Source organism: Melanaphis sacchari, unplaced genomic scaffold (assembly GCF_002803265.2).
Source record: "Melanaphis sacchari strain LSU unplaced genomic scaffold, SCAv2.0 Contig73_pilon_pilon, whole genome shotgun sequence".
NCBI lineage: Eukaryota > Metazoa > Arthropoda > Insecta > Hemiptera > Aphididae > Melanaphis > Melanaphis sacchari.
Genome location: NW_020271525.1, coordinates 1,736,092 through 1,756,037, shown reverse-complemented (window position 1 = coordinate 1,756,037; position 19,946 = coordinate 1,736,092). Strand labels below are relative to the sequence as shown.

The 19,946-nt window shown below is 27.5% G+C and overlaps 1 protein-coding gene across 11 annotated transcripts in view; it reads right to left on the bottom strand.

Moving 5' to 3' along the window:
• Window positions 1-5,334: 5,334 nt before the first annotated feature.
• The window catches only part of LOC112600904 (peripheral plasma membrane protein CASK), an 82,081-nt gene continuing 67,469 nt past the window's right edge, over window positions 5,335-19,946 (bottom strand). For 2 of the 11 annotated variants that reach the window (XM_025348240.1, XM_025348248.1), the window contains 13 exons: window positions 14,465-14,665; window positions 13,532-13,696; window positions 11,779-11,853; window positions 11,427-11,456; window positions 10,649-10,747; window positions 10,433-10,571; window positions 10,262-10,303; window positions 9,897-10,013; window positions 9,713-9,823; window positions 9,488-9,595; window positions 8,300-8,478; window positions 7,357-7,545; window positions 5,335-5,755 (listed from right to left, as the gene is read on the bottom strand). In XM_025348240.1, the coding sequence (XP_025204025.1) occupies window positions 7,366-7,545; window positions 8,300-8,478; window positions 9,488-9,595; window positions 9,713-9,823; window positions 9,897-10,013; window positions 10,262-10,303; window positions 10,433-10,571; window positions 10,649-10,747; window positions 11,427-11,456; window positions 11,779-11,853; window positions 13,532-13,696; window positions 14,465-14,665 (1,446 nt within the window). In that variant the 3' untranslated portion in view covers window positions 5,335-5,755; window positions 7,357-7,365. The remainder of the gene's footprint in view (window positions 5,756-7,356; window positions 7,546-8,299; window positions 8,479-9,487; window positions 9,596-9,712; window positions 9,824-9,896; window positions 10,014-10,261; window positions 10,304-10,432; window positions 10,572-10,648; window positions 10,748-11,426; window positions 11,457-11,778; window positions 11,854-13,531; window positions 13,697-14,464; window positions 14,666-19,946) is intronic. The other 9 variants (XM_025348242.1, XM_025348241.1, XM_025348249.1 and 6 more) reach the window with 9 other exon arrangements.

Genomic DNA, 19,946 nt, shown 5'->3' with positions numbered 1-19,946 from the left:
AAATTTTTAAATATTATGTGCTAATACCTACTATAATGCTCAATTGGATCATGATAAAGGGTGTAAATTTATGAGAGTTTTTATGATATGAAAATATTATAATAATTACCTAATAAGTAATATTATATTAACATTTTATAATTTGTAAAAATTTTCCGGAGAGTAAAGAGGTGCTAAATTTAATATCTTATATACTTATAATTATTTATTTAAAAAAAAAACCCGGTCAAGAGAACTCGCGTGGCATAACGTAGAGTTGTCTAAGGTGTAAGCAATCACAAAAACTATAGGTACTATGTTGGCATATTCGCATGTCACAGAGAACACGGATAAAATGTTATTACCTTTTGATAATTTAAGGTAATTCACTATTAAATTAAAACTATAGCATAACAAAAATTATTTTAATAAAATAGAATTTGCTACCTATGTTGAACTGTTGAAATACTTCGGCTGAGACAACATACATATAAACTACGTACGTATATGTGCGCATCACGTCAAGTATGCAGTTTTGATTTTAAAATTTTTTCAAATCCATCTCAATGCATTTGTACAATTATGTTTGCATTCGATATGATATAATGAATTTTTTATTTACATAAAAATTGGAAATGAATAATATTGAGTAAAAATATAGGTAGATATTTTATAAACATATAGGTACAGCAGAAAAATATACTAAGTTATTTTGTCTACAAAAAGCATATGATTTTACAATTGTATCTCAATATATTTTCTATAATTTTTTAAACTGTTCGTTTAGTTTTTAATTCTAGCGGCGTTGGAAGCGAGATTACTAGGATTTTCAGTCTATCAAGCAAGGTAAGTTTCATGGTTTAGCAATCAAACAAGACACCAGTCTTGGTGGTTGCTCCTGTATTGGTCTTAGATCAGAAAGAGTGTTATTAGGAATTTAATTGAAATATCTCCATCGACTGGGAAAGGGAAAACGGACGTAGATATCACTTTAATCAAAACATAATTACATTTTTTTGAGGGCTTTGATAAATGGCTAATAGTTTTGTCTTCCATCACATCATTGATATGCGACTCGACTGGAATTATCGACAAAGGATGGTTCTCTGATTTACGAATAGTCCTTTTCCGCCAAAAGAACAAAAGAAACCAGTGGTTTTAATTTTCAAGCAATATATGTTGTGGTATGTATAAAATATTGAAATACGTATGTGATATGCAATTTTATAATATTATTTAAGAACTCTTATAATTTAAGTGTGCCTATATTCAACTAATGTATTATTATCATCTACTTGTATTATAATTTATAATGATAAGAATATTTTCATATGATAACAATATGTTTCATAACGTTTCCAAATAATAATTGGCGGAAACGTCTTTTCGCAAAAATAAATTTTGACGGGAATGGGAATCGTACTCTTTTTGTTTTTGGCGGAAACGGGTAAGTTTATTTAGGCGGAAATGGGAACTCCCAAAAATTCACCAACAAATAAGTCGTCGGTTAGGTAAATGTGAACTGGTAGAGAAGCTGGAGAAAACGATTTTGAAGCCAGATGTGAATACCCGTCAACGAGTTATTTATATAATTTCTAGTCAAACTTTGAAAGTCCAACAACATAAGTATATAAATTGAACGGAATCATAATATCGGAACTTACCTCGATCTCTGTAACTACGACGTCGATTAATAGCTTTACCGATGCTGAAAATGGGTGGACAAGTTTTTAACTGATGATTATAATAATTGACACGGAGCATGTTTCGACTACGAAAGATTATGACATAGAATTAATAAACTCTAAATCCAAAGTATTTATAAAAAAGGTAGGTGTGGGGTAAAATAGTTTTGCGGCTAATCATTAAAATCTTTCAACAGTATCGCACAAGCTGTATATTGTTTTTTTCCTATTTAACCAACAACAGAGAAAGTTCTGTGTAAAAAATACTACTCTTTTGCTGTTATATTGTGTAATATTTATAATTTTAGTTAATTTTTTTTTTTTTTTTTTGGTAGGTAGGTATTTATTAAAATCATTAATATTTTAATCAATAATAATAGGAAAAATAACGGAAAGTAGTATGATAATAAGACATAAAAAATTAATTAAGCATCTCTACGTATTTTAAGGTACTATAGGTACTTACACAATAATAAAACATTCCCCGAATGTAGATCCGTATTCGTAAGCCGGAATTTAAGCTTTTATCAAAACCGAATTACCTATCCCCAATAATCTAGGTTGTGCATTAGTGTTGTGAATAAAATATAATCAAAAAAATAACTTGATAATATTCTTTTAATTTAGTATTTAAGTTGTATCAATTAAATATTATAATTCAGGAAAATTTAAGAAAAACCACGAGAGTTTCTTATAGTTTTATCAATGTTAAGCGTTAAGAAAACATAACCTAGGTTAACTATATTTATTTATATCAATATCATAAAATAATTAAAGAATAAATATAACTTGTTCGTGCAATGTTGAAAAGTAAATACCCTATACCTACCTATGAAATATGTGAATAATATTCAAATCGTGTATTTGATGGATACAAAATCTAATTTATAGTCCTAAGGGTCCAATAAGAGATATCAGATTACGTAAATACAATACGACGTAGATAGACACTAATCTACAAAAATCACTATAGTAATTATTGGAATTCGATATTATATCGAATCCCATTTTTTGTGTAATACTATTGAAAAGTATTTAATAAATAATATACAAAATGTATTTGGTAAATTTTTAAAACTTCACACCTCAAAAGTCAAAACCAGGTGACATTTTTTTTTTTAAAAACCTAAGTATAATATAACATAATTATATCCCTATCCACTATGCGGTTGACATAATATAAAAAAATAGCGTTCAGTGCTACTTATCCTACAGGGTTTAAAGAACTTTCTAAGATTTTAAGCTTTCCTAATATCTTTATAAGAACTATCTCTGGATTTTTTGTTAATTGGAGTAGTTTTGATATTTGTATAGATAAATATAGTGAAATTATTTGAATAAAAAAAATACTTCAGTTTACATTAATTAATAATTTTACAGGTAGGTGGGAAATCATATTAACGGTTAGGTTGATAAAAAAAAAAAAGGTATTTCACTTTAGTGTTCACGTTAACTTCGTAATTACAAGACAGGCAGTGTGTTAAGTTTCAAGTTTCCTAATACTGAGACTTATCCCTGGTAAATATTAAGTCTAAACTTATTGAATTTCTGAATAAACCATATTTGTTATAGTAAGTAAAAATAAATAGTAGGACTCCAGTTGCTTCATTCATTGTTGATTTTAAATTTGAAAGAGGAAACCTAGTTTCCTCTCGCGGTTGTAATTGGCTACTAATTATTTTATTATTGAGAAGTTACAGTAAGATAAAATACGACACATTGATATCAAAGTGGCTTTTTGCCAGTATTTTACAAGTATGGTTTGTTTAAATCTATCTTGGTAATTTAGTATGATATAAGTGAGTGATTATAACAGATATCACACATTTATTGGTCATAAATTATTATTTAAAAATATGACTATTATTTCTTAACAAAAAAAATATAAATTTTGTATACTATAGATTTTAAACAACATAAAAATGTGGTTGTGAATGAAACTTGTAATTGGTATTTTTTTCTTAATCTTCATAATACACACCAAAAAACACAAAACAAATTTTTCAAAATATGTGTTTATGCACGGAAAATGACAAAATATCCGCGGTGAAATTATAATTAATATAAAACAAGTCCCAACATAGTTTATTTATTACCTAATTATAATAGATAAAATTATTTTACTTAAAAGTATCTTTATTTATATTTTCTTGAAATTTTATGCAAGATTTTTACTTAAGCTTCATATACTGCATACAAATACCAAACGTGACCTTAAGTTATAAAACTTTGAAATATGTATTAACATATTGTTTGGTTATTTAGCATAAAGTACTATCGGCTAGTAAAAATATTCAAATGTATACTACCCTAGTCATCAGTTAGTTATACTAATTTCTAAATTGAATTAAATTTTCGATCCATACTTGAAATGGCCAATGGTCGTACTACAGTTATATGATGGAATCACTGTGTGTATTTATCAAATCGTCATGATCACATATTTTAATAATATTATGTAGGTATTTTGTTTGAAAATATTGATAACAATGCCTAATAAATATTATCACTGATCAGTTTATAATTTATCAGTATAATATTTTGTATCAATAAATATACAAACAACAGAATGTAGTAGGTATAATATTTTTATAAAACAAAAAAAATAACATTCCAAATATCATACAATTTGATATGTTGAATAACTTTTACCGATGCAGAAATAATTACTTTGTTCCCTGTAGGTATATAAATATTTTTAATATAATTTACATATCATATTATGTCAAATTAAGTTAATTTTCATATAAATACTGTTTTTAAAAATTTTAATACAAATAAATTTTTTTTTGCAAAATAAGTTAAAATAACTTACGCTAAGTAGACTACATAATATAATATATATGTATTAGAACTAAATTATTACTTCTTTTGTAATTAATTTTATAATAGTAATTTATCCATTAAATGTGTATTATGAATTTATTCTTAAATCTTTTTAATTTCTGCAATCGAACTATACAACACGAGTTAGATACTATTTTATAAAACATTGGCCTCTGAATGTTTAAAGTATTTAATAAATCAATTCAAATTTATTCAACGTTACTTACTTGTAATAAAAGCTAATCACTAGTTACTTATAAATTCTTTTATAGTCGAATGCATTTGTATGATAGATCACGGAGCTCATTTTTCCGAAAACATAAATAATATACCTGATATATATATATTACAGTTTATAGTTTAAATACAGTAATAAGTGCATATTACACGATTATACCAATTACATGTACACATGAATAGATACTGTACGCTCGTACACTCTAACAAAAACAGCGCTTTGACAGTTGAGACAGTGCGTACATCATCGCTGTGTTTAAATGGAAAATGGTAAATAGTATGTCGATATAATACGTAGTGTCGAATTCGACCTGTTAAATAAACGGAAATGGAATAGGAATAATTCAGACAAAAATAAAATTAGCCAAGGTATCCTGTACATTGTTATTTAAGTCAAAAAAGCTTCAATAGAAGCTACAACGAGTCACTAACAAAATGAGTAACTATGTATAATCCATATTTAATTATAAAGAAAATGCCCTCACGAGCAATACAATTATAACAACAAAATAGCGACTAAATAAGTCAACAAGTATAATATTATTAATAATATTTTGATTTTTTTGGGATCAACTTAATAGGTACCAAAATAAATTAATTTATGTAGTTTATAGTAAGGTTTAAAATAATAAATGTTAATGAGTTGTCAAAATATTGCTATAGTAATAATAAATGATTATTAGGGAATGTTGGTGTTAGGCATGTGTATTAGTTGCGTTAACATAATAATATTATTGGACCCAAAACATAGACCTAACAATTTGGAGAAAATAAATTAACGTAATAAACACTCGCCTTCCGTTTCTAATAAAAACAATATTAATATAAATTAATGAGATCTGTGATTAGTTACCACTTAACGCTAATATTACAAAAGAAAAACAAATTAATTTAATAAACCAAATTAGGTACAGAAATTTGCAGATCTATGTGTTAAGTGTGAGTCAGATATTTTTCAATGTACAAAATATTGAACCGATTTCATGTTGGTGGCACTCAAGATCATATGTTAGTTTATTATTGGTAGCCTGAAAAATATGTAAAGGATAAGACTTATAGCTTGTTTGTATTTTAAAACATTAAACATTATTTTACCAGTGACGTAACAATGGCATAATGCCACTTGGGACCGAACAATAACACATTTAGAGATCACATACGACCACAAAAAAAATAAAAAAATATACATCAAAAACGTTAAAATATAAATTTTTGAAGTTCGCGTTTTATTGTTGTTAATGATTTTTAAGAGGTTATAAATTTATATTTCCAATAAACTTCAGTTTTGTGTATAAAAAAAAGGTTGTTTATCATGGATATATAAACTTTTAATACATGTATTCAGTACTCATGTTCAAAGGAACTCAATGACATTATATCTTTTCGAATTCATGCGTAATGTGTAAAATACAGAATATCTATAAAATAAATCAATTATTTTATGTTTTTTTGATTTATATTAAAACAAGTTATGAATAATTTAAACATAAGTATAATCGAGTTACTACTGCTGTCCAATTTTACTAAAAAGGGATATTTTTTTTTTCAATAAGAAGACGTGTACTAAGTTGGTAAGTGACAAAGGGTTAGGATGAATAGGAAGGGTCTACACCGTACTCTAAACGTCCTAAAAGTTTGTTATTAGTGTTGTAGACATAATAATAAATTTAATATTTAGATAAAATAACGAAATATTGGCCGATTTAAGTTATTCAAACAATTGAGATATTCAACCATGAAAATAAGCAGCAAAATGTTTGCCTAAGAAATACGGAATGCACTATATATAATAACACTATATGGTACATATTTTTGTTGTATTTAAAATTTAAAATTAAATTATTTTTTAAATGATGAGAAAAAAAAAGATAAATTAAAAATGTTATAAGAATAAAAAAATGATTTGAATGTATTATTTTCTAAGTTGTAAATTATTATTTTAATTAAGTTTTTGTTTTTTTTTTTTTGTAAGTTTATTTTAGAAATAATTATTTGATAAAATTACATAAGAAACAATTAAAACTTAAAACCATATTACATATTGATTAATTAATTGTATTTATGAATTAGTACACAAGCTTTAACAAACATTTAAATGAAAATCCTATACAATTGCTTTATGCCTTCGATATCACCTATACAGCGCATAATTTCTCATATTATCGTTGGAAGAACCAGCGATGCAGTAGCGATGGGCTATGTTTCAACGGAGATAAATTGTTTTTGGTGTCTACGTACTATAATATTCTGTTCAGGCGAAGGAGTATTACAATAACTTAACATACCGCCATATAAATGGGACAACTTTTTGCGCCGGGCACACTAAATTGTTTTGCCACTGGTATTTTAATGTCTGTCTATATTACACTACTGTAGTACTTTATACGATTTTAACAAATAGCCAGAGTTTTCGGTAATGTTACAACTTGTATACATTTGGTACCTAAATACAATATAACAATATAAGGCGCGAATATATTTTTTCATTAATAGAAATAATAATAAAGAAACTGCTAAGACAATTTAAGGATATTACGTTCTGAAAAACCGTATAAAGTATATATTTTTTGATTTTAAAGTAGTTTAAAAAAAATATATATATATATAACGATTCGACGTGCATACTTACACTTAAATTCTAATATACCCACGCTACAGGCATCCATTGCGGTGTTGTGTGCACTCGTTCCATTACCCTTTCCAATTCGTCTATGGTTTCTTCGATGTCTTCGTTAACTATAGTGATGTCGAACAAATGTTCATATGCCCGCTGTAGCAGTTCAGATTCGTTGGCGAGTTTTTCCAAACTTCCGTCGAACTGAAACAGGTATTTAGGTAATTATTATACATTGCAATACGTGGATATGCGACAAAATATTAGGCATGGGTTCTCGAACTCTCAAATTTTAGAGAATTAAAACAGTTTGAAATTCGCTGAAAATTAATACTCGAATAATTCAAAAAGTTTAATAAAATTAAGGTCGGTATTGATATATTATTATAAAATAAATATAGTTTATATTTTACAAAATATAAAATAACCGCGTTCTAGAATACCTACTATTGTTCATTCCTTTATTTCCCATAGGTACAAGCCTTGTCGGTTTAAATTTAAAATGAATCATTAAATTATATTTTAAGTTCTAAAGTTCAAAATGTTCCAAAAAAAGTTAGAGTACGTGGAAATTGAAGTTCAACACATCCTAAAATAATATACACAAGCCATATCGACTCGATCGATGTTGATAGTAATGTTATGTACATGACTATAATAAATTCTCAGAGCCATGTGTCAAGAAGGTAAGAGGAACGAGAAAGGTTAGTTTGGTAAAATTATGAGGGCGTTCCCTTATTTATAGGTGAGCACTTTTATCAATAATTTATGTCAGAGAATTTTTTCGAATCAATTCTGTTTCACGACCTTCCTTATTATTGTCGGCAGGTAAATCTAACCAAACAGACAGTCCAATCGATGGGCGGGGCGCGCGTACATAATAATTTTACTTGGACGCCATTATTGTCGTAGCTCAACGAGTAGTAAATGGCTCATATAAATTTCTCTCTGTACTTACGTCGGTAAGCGATCGGTGTGGAGGAGCTGCGATGAACACGACTAGCGGCGCGAATTCGGCAGTCCGTAATATTTTCAGCGCCTGCGGCTCGACGTCCAGTATGGCGATTTTTCCTTCGTGGTGGATCTTTCTTATTGTGTCCAGCTTCGTTCCATACATGGCGTCGTCGTGGGTGCCTACTTAACAGTTCATGTCATCCACTCGTAGGAAAAGTATAATATTATCGATGAACAAAATAACTCCGGACAATAGTTTGCGCGAGAATCTAAGAGAACGCATATATAATGTACGATTACACTATATACTACGACGTAGGTTATATTTTAAGTAAAATACGTAGTATAACAGATATATCTAAAGAATTGGATAATACAATAATACTCGTTTAAGTTATTAAAATTTCCGAATAGATCACTATAACACGTATTCATATCATATATTTTTAATCATTGTCCAGGAGTTAATACGTGCATTTATAATATTTAATATCATACAATAAGTAGGGCCCGGATATAAATACACTAAAAATTATCAAAAAATACTGTAAAAAATAACGAAAGATGCTTTTTTAACACAATAATGTCCAAAATTGTTTTTGCAAACAATTATGCAAATGATGATAAAACAATGGTTTAACTTTTGATATTTTTAAAAAAAAATTTATCTTACTCAGCTAACAACAACAAAAAAAAAAAAAAAAAAAACACTAAACGTTGACACCCACAATAAATTAACAATAAACTAGAGATAAATGCGATTGCAATGTATCTTCAACAGACCAATTAGTAATTTGTTAGAGTCTCGGTTAAACATCATGTCTAATAATTATTAAAAAAAACTCTAAGATATAATTATGTATATAATTATTATCATTTGGTACGGATGTAAAATATTTAAAAATTATTATTGCAAATATTATGAAAACAATATTTTTAATACACAATTTTGAGTTTCCTATTTTACACTAAAATCTTGTATAACGTATTAATAGAATATACACTAAAAAATAATAAAATCACTAGAAAATATTAAAAATAATGCAAAATATAAGTTCCACATTTGAAGTATCTGTTTCATGAAACGAATTATGTAGGTGTTTAAACTAATTTTCTTTTCTTTAGAATCCAAAAATTAATGCACTTTGAAATTCGGGCCCTAATAATAAGTATATATACATGTTTGACTTACCATATTCCAAGTACTCGTGTGCATTTATGTCGGTCATCATTTCGTCATAAGTAACGAAATAGTAGGCTACACCGTTTTCTTCGCCGGGTTTCAACGGTCTTGTCGTATCTAAATCGTAATGAATTATTAAACATATTAAATAGCGTGAATTTATAATATGGGCGATTTATGTTTTTTCTATTTGCACCCTCTCCTCCCTTCCTGTGATTAATTCCAGTAACTTACGAGCCATTGGATAAGCATATTTGTCTGGATGTTTTTGAATAATTGTGTTTTTAATATGTCTTCGCCCAACACCATGCGCGCCCAAAAGAACTAACGTTTTGCGTTGGAAAACTAAAATACAGAAATAGGTAATTCTAAAGTGTTAATACATCATCCAAACATGAATCTTGAACAATAAACTCACATGGTAATTTGACAACTTCCTCGTAGGTGGCCAAGTCAATGTGATCAAACACTGCGTTGTGTTTTGCGAGATATTTTTCTTTTAATTTTTTCTTACGACCGAATATTGAGCAATTAACTACAACAAAAATCAAATAACTTTTAAAAGATTTCTATATCATATCTAATTTTCTTCTTCTAAGTTAAATAATCAACAATTGTTATTCAAAAAATGAGTAGATAGGTACATTTAAAAATATCTATTATAATATAGGTAATTATGCGTTAATAATAATAACCATTACAAGAAATAATAATCAGTTCTAAAATATGACGAACATTATAACATATTATCTAAAAAGCAATTACAACAAGCAAAAACCTTACCGGTGGTACCATCACACCCTTCGTGCGACGAGCAACTGGATTCTTTTGATACGGCAAAGTTATAAAATAGAAACACACAAGCAACACATATTTTAGGAACGCACAAAAAAAACCAAGTCATACGAAAAACCATAAAATCCATAAATAACAACTTGTATTGTAATCATTTACCTTGTTCGTGTTTGGAATTTTCTAGAGCTTTACAGGTAATACGCCATTCTTGAAGTTCTGGCGACGGTATTAGGCCAGCTGAACCGGCTGAATTGTCTTTTCGGGCTTGCCACCAATGGTGGTCATCTTTACTGATTATCTAGAAAAAAAATGTCAAATAAAAATAATGTAATTTTATCGGTCCATTGTTTAGCGTTATATTAATGACTTATATACCTGCAATATATCACCGATATTAAACGTAATGCCAGCCTGTGCACATGGTATTAAGTCGTCTTGAAGTGGGTCATAACTGAACTGAGCACGGACGAATATCTATGGAACACACATCGATACGGAAAGGGTAGTTGGATAAATGAATAAATAATAGTATATTATTAATTAAGTAAAAAAGTAGACTTTTATCTAAATATATAACTATAATAATAGATAATAGAAAAATACATATTTTAAATAGTAATTAAAACATTTATAATTATTTTAAAATACAGCAATAATTTTAATTTGCTTTATATTAAATAGACAGATGCTCTTAAATATATATATATATATTTATATGTATCATACTAATACTGTATTGTAAACTGAATCTGTGATCATATAAATTTGTATAAATAAATATTCAATAATTAATGAAAGCAATTACTTAACATCTTAATATACATATTATATGCGTGATTTAAATTAAAGCCCGCCAAGAAGTAACTAATTCAGCTGCTATACATTTCTATATCAAGAGTATTAATTATTGAAAGCTACGATGGGGTAAAAAAAAAAAAAAAAAAACAATATTAAAAACTAAGTGATCAAGTATAAGAAAATCAGATATCAGTATGTACGACTGTTATAAGATTAAAGTTCAATTTTTAAATAAATAAAACTACATAATATATTGAAAACTAATTCAACGAAACTAATAAAAAGTATAAGCAATATTTAATTACATTACTTTCTCATAAATGTTAATGAGATGATCAAATTCTTAGGTACTTACAATCACAGGTAATGGCTTTATCCTGAACAACTACGCATGGTCAATGGTTAAAAAAAAAAACACACATAATAACATAAAAATACACGGAAAAAGGTTAGTTTTAATAAGCTGTACAAACTGTAAACACAGTACGTTTGGTATTTCTATTTCAGACGTAGGCCAAATTTTAAAAGAAAAATTTTTTAATAAATATTTAATAAATAATAATAATAATAATGTATTATATGCAGTAAAAAAAAAAATATATATATATATAAATCGATTGAATGTCTTTCGTACATAGATGACATTAATCGATGGATGGATGATTTTTTAATTTGGCCAACACCGGATAGAGTACACTTGGGCTTACTTGTACCTCGCACGGTGGTGGTGCACTTCTGTAGGACGGCACTATCTTAAAAGTGACAGATCCTCTGGCTTCTCTCTAAATAAATAAAACGAAATAACAACGCTTAAATACAATATATTACAATGTAGCAAGAACAATATTAATACTATCAGTATAGAAGAATTCGGAGTGGTGGTGGGGTCTGGCGGGTACATTGTGGGTTTTTGTTTGTTTGTTGATTCAATGAAAACTTTATGAGAAAAAAATAAATATATTGGGCTTTTAGCTAATACCTGCGTAGCGGATATAATATGTCGTCGGTGGGAAGGTTATTCATTCAGCGTTTTAAATGCGTTGTAGTTTAAGTACGCCGCACCACGATGAAAGGTCACACCCCCTTCCACCACATCAGAGTAAACAAACAACGGTCTTAATACCTACAATGAGTTGCTTTTCACGATCTATAGGTACACTTTTATAATTAATTGAATATTACGACACCTTTCCTGTTGTACGTACGCTCACCGAAAATTCGGTTAATTTTTTCCTATAATAGGTGTATGCAAGTCGCACATTAAATTGTCTTGTTACATAATACCCACCCGAAACAATGTGGTTTGGATCTCAGTGAATAATAATCCTCGAAAATAATATAATTAGGTATACATTATTATCGCGTTGTGGGAAATTTTTTCACAAGGAGAGAGGCAATATCTCGAAAGCAAAATTCTAAGTCACGCAGGTTTGCACATTATATTATATATATATATTGAATTGAATGAATGCAATAATTCGTAAATGTCGATATCCACCGGAATTTTAGGTGAACATTTTCTCAAAAAATAAAAGTATACCGACATTTACTGATGAATACTGACAATGACTGGTCTATTATAACATTGATCATTATGTTTTAGCGAATGTCAACAATTAATATCTGTAGGCTATATGTTCCGATTGTTTTTATACAGACATGTTTTGTCAACGTATAATACTCATAAAAATACCAGTTTAATGTTAAATGTAAAAGAAGTATTTTATGATAAATAAAATACGAAAAGACAATTCCTGTTTTTTGAAAAAAAAAAAAAAAAAAAATACGAGTGAAAAGTTAAAATTCAAAGGCAAAAAAACCAAACAGAGAGCTGTAGGTTAACGTACTTTGTTGAAACGTTTTGACGTCATAGGAATAATTTATTGCAAAAAACTCATTGTACCAATGGAAGAAAATGAGTCTAAAATCGTGTATTACGAGAAAAATGATAAGGAGAAATACATTTTATGAGATACTCATGTCAAATTAGTCCAAAGAGAGGATGGCCACGCATGATTGAATTACAAAAGAAATACAATCAATGGGAAACAACAGGTTTCCTGAGGTGTAATTAAAAAGCTAAATACATCAAAAAAGTGTGATTGGAAAAGCGCCGGATTACTTTTAAACTCGACAATACCACGATAGCTTGTCGTGTTGTAAAAAATAACGTTAAGTATATAAAAATATTTATAATTTACAATAATTGACCCTGATTGTATTTTAATATACAAAATATTAATATTACTGGTATTTATAATTTATCGTCACTTCAGTATTAACCGGATAGTGATTATGAATGTCAACATTCACTGGTGGATGTAGCGATCTGTATGAAATGCTAACAAACACCAATATTTTTGGTGGATGTGATACTCAACGCGGTACAATCGATATTCATTGATTGCAGACATTAATCTCAACATAAACATTAAGGAAAGACTGAAGAATTTTACTGACCAAAAGTTTTTGAAGCGCTCCCACAGACTGGTTAGCCACAGATATACCGTTAATTTCTCGGATTTCGTCTCCAACGTGCAGAGTGGCTTGACGATGGATCATGCCGCCGTGCATTATCCGTGCTACCACACATTTACCATCTTCGTTCATTTTTAACGTTATACCCTAAACACAGAATTTAATTTTTTTTTTCAAATATTCAATAATATTTATTCGTACAATATATACAATATAATTAATCACCAACTGGTCTTACAAAAAAAACATATTTAAGAATTATTTATTATCATTGTTATACACTATCAAATAATTACGTAATATTGTAGTATATTATATAGCAGGTATAACATATCTGTGGTTAATTGGTACAAAAAAGGTAAAATTTGGAAGAATTTGAGATTATTTGACTAATGCCACTGACAATTGATTATGTTTCTTGTGTTAAATTGGACAATATCGTTGATGCAGTATAACTGACTTAATACATAAATAGGCTACTTTAACGATATATTACTTAATATATCACGACTCTATTTCGACATTGATAATTTTAAAATTAATCAACAAAGTTTAAAAATATAAGTCGTTAAAATTATGTACAATTGAATAGTATCATTAGGTTTTTTTAAAAAAGTTAAGTTGTTTAAATATTAAAAAAAAAAAAAAATGTTTATTCTATATTTTAGCTTTGGGCCAATGCGAAAATACAATTAATATATTTTTTGGTTTTGAAAAGTACAAATGTTTCATTGAATTAAAAACGGAAAACAAATTTAATCATTGAAATACCAAAACTCGAATGTAAAACACATAATTGATATGTATATATTCATTGGTGTATTCACAATTTAATTCCTTAACAATGTTATTTTTTTACATAGGCTCTTTAAGCAACAAGCCACAGATATGTAATGCAGCAAATGAATGGCATACCATTGGTTCGTCGGTGTTTTTTTGAAACTGTACTAGTCTGACCCGCGTTACGTTCTCGGGTTCGATGTCGTCATCCAGACCGTTTTCACTATCGTCGATTCCGTTGCCGTTCAGATACGGCAACACCAACGGCGGTGTCACGCGAACAGCTTCTTCGCCGAATATCTCATGAGCCGCTACGTCATGTGTTTGCATCAACGACTGTAACATAATAATTATAAAACATATATTATTGCGTTTCACATTATTATTTACTAAAGTTTAGTTAATATTTTTGTGAAGTCGTGTGTATTTTGGAGTTGGATAAATCTATCGCTTAAAATAATTTAATAAAATAAAAACTATTTAATAACTAATAACGATAAATCTCAATGTGTTTACATTACTCTACAAACACAACACAATGTACAAGACACATAACTAGGGAATTAAGGTTCACTTAATTGGACCTATGCCACGTTAACAACTTTATATTTAATTGAGTTTAAAACTATACAAATTCTTGAGAACGATTTCTAAAATTATTGTCTTGCTCGGACATTTATAGAATATAACAACTCATATATAATCAATGCCCGAAGGAGTGTTTTAAAACAACCCCCGTCAACTTCTTCCCTTGAGACTTTCTTTGAATTATACTGTGCATTATAAATTACATCTTGACTAAGTATGAATTATTATTTGGAATTCTATATGTCAAGGATTTAGTTACATTATCATAAATAATAATATAGGTACATATACTTAGATAAGTTTTCTATTAAATTACGAAAATTATATAATAAAGTTTTTCTCTTATCTAACTATTATTTGGCAATTAATAATTATAACTACGATGGAAATGTAATAAAATTAAGTTATGATGTTATAAACATTTTGATATGTTATTGCTATAATAGGTGCGCGATTCCTTAAAATATAATATTTTAGTAGTTTTTATTTAATAGTTATATAAATTTAGATATACAATATGCTTGTGTAAAAAAAAAAAAAAAATATTAATACACATTTTTAGATTAATCAAATTTGTACATGCATATTGTATATACAATCATACGCGTAGTATTTTAATCTTAATCTTAAGTTAAAGTAATATATGGCCTAAGTATATATAATAAAGAAACATAACACTCTTGTTTAATTATAAATTTCTCAGCTAATTTCCACTACTGCCACTTGAAAATATGAGAAGAGAAATAAACCTTAATCAGTATAATGGAAAAATGTTTTTGAATTACATAAATACATTTTTATTATTACTTTAATTAGCTATTCATGTAAAATTACTATAGCCAATGTTATATTTTAGTTATATCTTTTTATAACATAACATATTAAGCAAAAATTATGTTCATTATTTCAATGCATAATTTAAAAAAAAACGTTAAACATATTATTGTTATAATTTATCAGATTTCAATATAAACACAAAATTCTTGCATATGCATCAACTGATGATTGCGCAACAACGGCTGTGTATGACATCGAATGATTGTTTTTACTGAAATAGACATTTATAAAATGTAATTCAATGTTTAAGTAATTAGATTACACTTTAGTTTTAAAAATGAAAAATCATTATAGGATATAATTTTTTAAGAGAATAAATGAACAATTTTTGCTATTTCAAGAAAACGAGTAGTAGTCAAATTTAAAATATTTGTTTTTACATTATCCTCGACGGTTTTTAATAATAAGTATGACTATACAAGTTTTATGTTTTTATTAATTTGAATAAATGCTTATCTTGATAATTTTTTATACCATACTCGAACGATAATAGAAACATACAGTTATCTTTTTAGAACTATTATTGCGTCAACTGTTGATATAATACAGTACTGACTTGTGTCGTGGTGAACGGAGCGTAACTGTAACTTGTCTGTGCATTTTTAAGAATGCAAAAACAATTTTATACAAAAGAATTTTAGAGTGTAAGTTTACAGAAACTTTTTATTTCAAACATTTTTTCCAGTAACCTATCTCTAGGTTACTCTATCTTCCTGTTTCTAACACTCGTATTTTTCATGTACACTCGTACTTTTTCACGTTTTATAAAATATACTTTTTACTTGTTTCAGTTTTCATAAAAATCATATTTCACTATAATCATAAAATGTGGTATAAAAAAAAAGTAAAAAGATCCTATGTATAACGTCATGCAGTTATAATAAATTCGTTTTATTTTATTTTTTTTATTTTTAATGTATAACAACTTTAATCCTTCCGTCTGTATTGTAAATAAAATTAATTAAAATAATTTGAATTAAGTCTCAGATATTTTTGATGTAAAGTTTTTATAAAATGTAATGTCTATAATTGTTTGCATTTACTAATCATTAAAAATATTTATATATAATATTCTCATTCCATTACCACCGATAACTTTATAAGCGACAATCTGCAAACGATTTCTATATATACGAACATGAACTTTTCCAAATAATATATAAGTTAAAACACTCAAACATATTTTTCATCGATCGTTGAACGTCAAAAAAGTTTTACCAGTAACGAGACGGTATTCATTCAATATATATATATATGTGTAAAAAAAACTACAACCACGTAATAATATGATATTTTAATATTATAATGTTGTAAATCGTGGAAAATATAAATATAAAAATAAGTTAGCTATCGTCAATTTGTAGAAAATTTTTCCAACTGTGTAACATTTATAGATGATTTATCAAGTATGCTCAGTGAGCATTATTCATATTCTTATAATAATGGATCGATTAAAATTGTAATTTTTTTAATTTTTAGATATATTTTAAAACATATTGTTAAAGTTTTAATATTTTTGAACTAATTAAGAGGACGTTGTACTTACATGTGTTGTCTTCATCTTATTAATGCGTATTAAAATATACGTTCAGCAGTTCCAATTTTTCAGTATGTTAAGCTTAAATATTAGAGTTAATAAATTACCTGTTATCAAACTTAAAGGTGTTCTCTAATTGGTTCTTTACGGTATTTAAACTTTTAAGAGAGTTATGAGCTTGTAAAATATTAATATTTAAAAATGTTCATAATTTACTTAAAAACTGAAATACCGCGAAAAAACCACCGAGAAAACACAGATAATATATTTACCTTTAACCTTTTTTGATAATAAGTCATTGAACTCTGATATTAAAGCTAAACAAACAAAATTGAAACTGCTGAACGTTCATTTTTTAAATGGTATGCATTAGTAAGATGAAGAAAACACGTCATATGGATTAGACGTTTTTTAAGTAGTGTTTAGTGGTTATAAATAGTTTTGTTTTTTAAACGACCACCCCCTTCTCCTCTTTTTATTGAAATTATTTAGTAGATAGATTTTTTTTTTTTAATGTGATATATCTAACTCTAAATTTGAAGGAGCATTTTATCAATTATTAAAATTTTTATATTTAAGATATTAATCCTTAAAAAAAAAAAAAAAAGTTACAATAAAATGTAAAATATATATAATATTGGATCTAGCTAGAATTTATTATACTAGAACCATTTTTAAAACCAATATAGTGTCCATGGAGAGATCCACACCTTTTCAATACATTATGGAATTACCTTTATGCTTTAGAACATAAAATTAAATAACTCAAAAACTACTGGCCAAAAGATCAGATTTTAAATAACTGCATTATTAAAGTAAAAAAGGTGGGAGAATGCTTGGTGAATCATGGTATGATATTATTTAACTGCAACGGTCCACAAGAGATATATTTTGCTAGATTTCGTAGAACTTTTTTCTTTCGGACAACGAAGAAGAGAAATGTTGAAAGAATGACGACAACGGCTGCTACACCGAGAAAATATCATAAAGTTTGCTTCTACACCGCCTCAGTGACGGCGGCGATTCAATTAGATTTCCTTTGCACCGCCACCGTTATAATATGTATTATATATAGACCCAAAACACACCATAATATCATCAATCACATCACTTTGTTGCCGGTGAATATAATATATGTGTGTGTGGGTGTAGAGTGGCACTACCCGAAAGCGTTTTCGGTTCGACGTGGTGGAAAAAGCTGGTCGAAAAACGATTTTTTTCTTCTCGTAAGAACTGCGATCGACTAACTATACATGACGTGACACACGAGTCCGGGGATGGAATCTTAGATATTATATGTACTTGTTCATCATGTACCGTTGACATTTTATATTCTTATCAATAGTATCCTGTATCTATATAGATGATTTTTTTTTTAACACATGTCATCGTATCTCGAATTCGTTCGAGAGGGGGGGGGGAAATCAAATTGGACACTTTTCTACTTTTTTGGACACGTTTGAGGACATTGTATCATAAATAATATCGATTATTTTTTTTTTCTTGCGACGTTGATACCGATATAATAGTTTTGGAGTTATAAGAATAATAATATGATTGATTGGGTTTTGGCCCTGTACATGATATAGGTCGTATTACGTAAATGGTTATTATTTCATATTTGACGAAAACGTTTATCAACTTTCACTGAAGTATGCCGATAAAAATGGTTATCATTTCAAATATTTAATTGAAGTAAGTCTATATACTATAAACATATAATTGTTGTAACCCAATAAAAAAAATTTTAAAAAAATTAGTAATTTGTTATTAATAATATTTCAATAGTATATTATGGTTTTATAAGTTATCATTAACAATTATAAAATATATTATTATAACGTTGAAAATAGGAACTTTTTTAACTAATGCAACTACAGAATAATATCTAAAATGAAACTTATAAAGTGAACTTTAAAAATATACATATTGTGCGATTCTAATATAATGACACATGTTAAGCATCAACTTTTAAATTATCAAATTATAACATCGTTTTTAACTAAAAAAAAAAAAAATTACAATAACAAACATATTTTCTTTCTTATTTTATTACTAGTGTTCTGAGTGGCTAAATATGCACATATTATGTACACTTATTACGTTGGCATAGTAACCGGTGAACAATTTTGCCATTTTCGTCAATCATACTAAGTCACACGTCTTTTGGACATATTTATTGTGAAATTAATTTTTTGCGAGGTATATATATATATATATAAGCCCATTATTTTAACAAGGGTAGCTGTATGCGTTTTCCCTTCTACTTCGCTACACATTGCAGAGAACGATGTAAATTTGTTATTTTTTTAAAAAAAAACATTCTACAAATTTTAAATAGGTACTACCTACGCATAAAATATACTTTGTATGCCAGTCATGTCAATTCGTCCCGAATATTTTCATTCTTAAGTAACGGCGTTGATAATTTCATAAATTATAATTTTGCCTTACACTCCTTATTATAACAGTACCATTGACATTAATTAAATTACATATTTTAACATTAATTATTGTTTAAATAATTAATTTATATTTATTAAATTTCTACCGTAAAATAATCAGGCAGTAAGGTATTGACTGCTCGCATAGAGTGGTTTACTTATTTTTTGTTTTATACTTTTAAAAAAATTATCCATTTTTATTTTACAATAA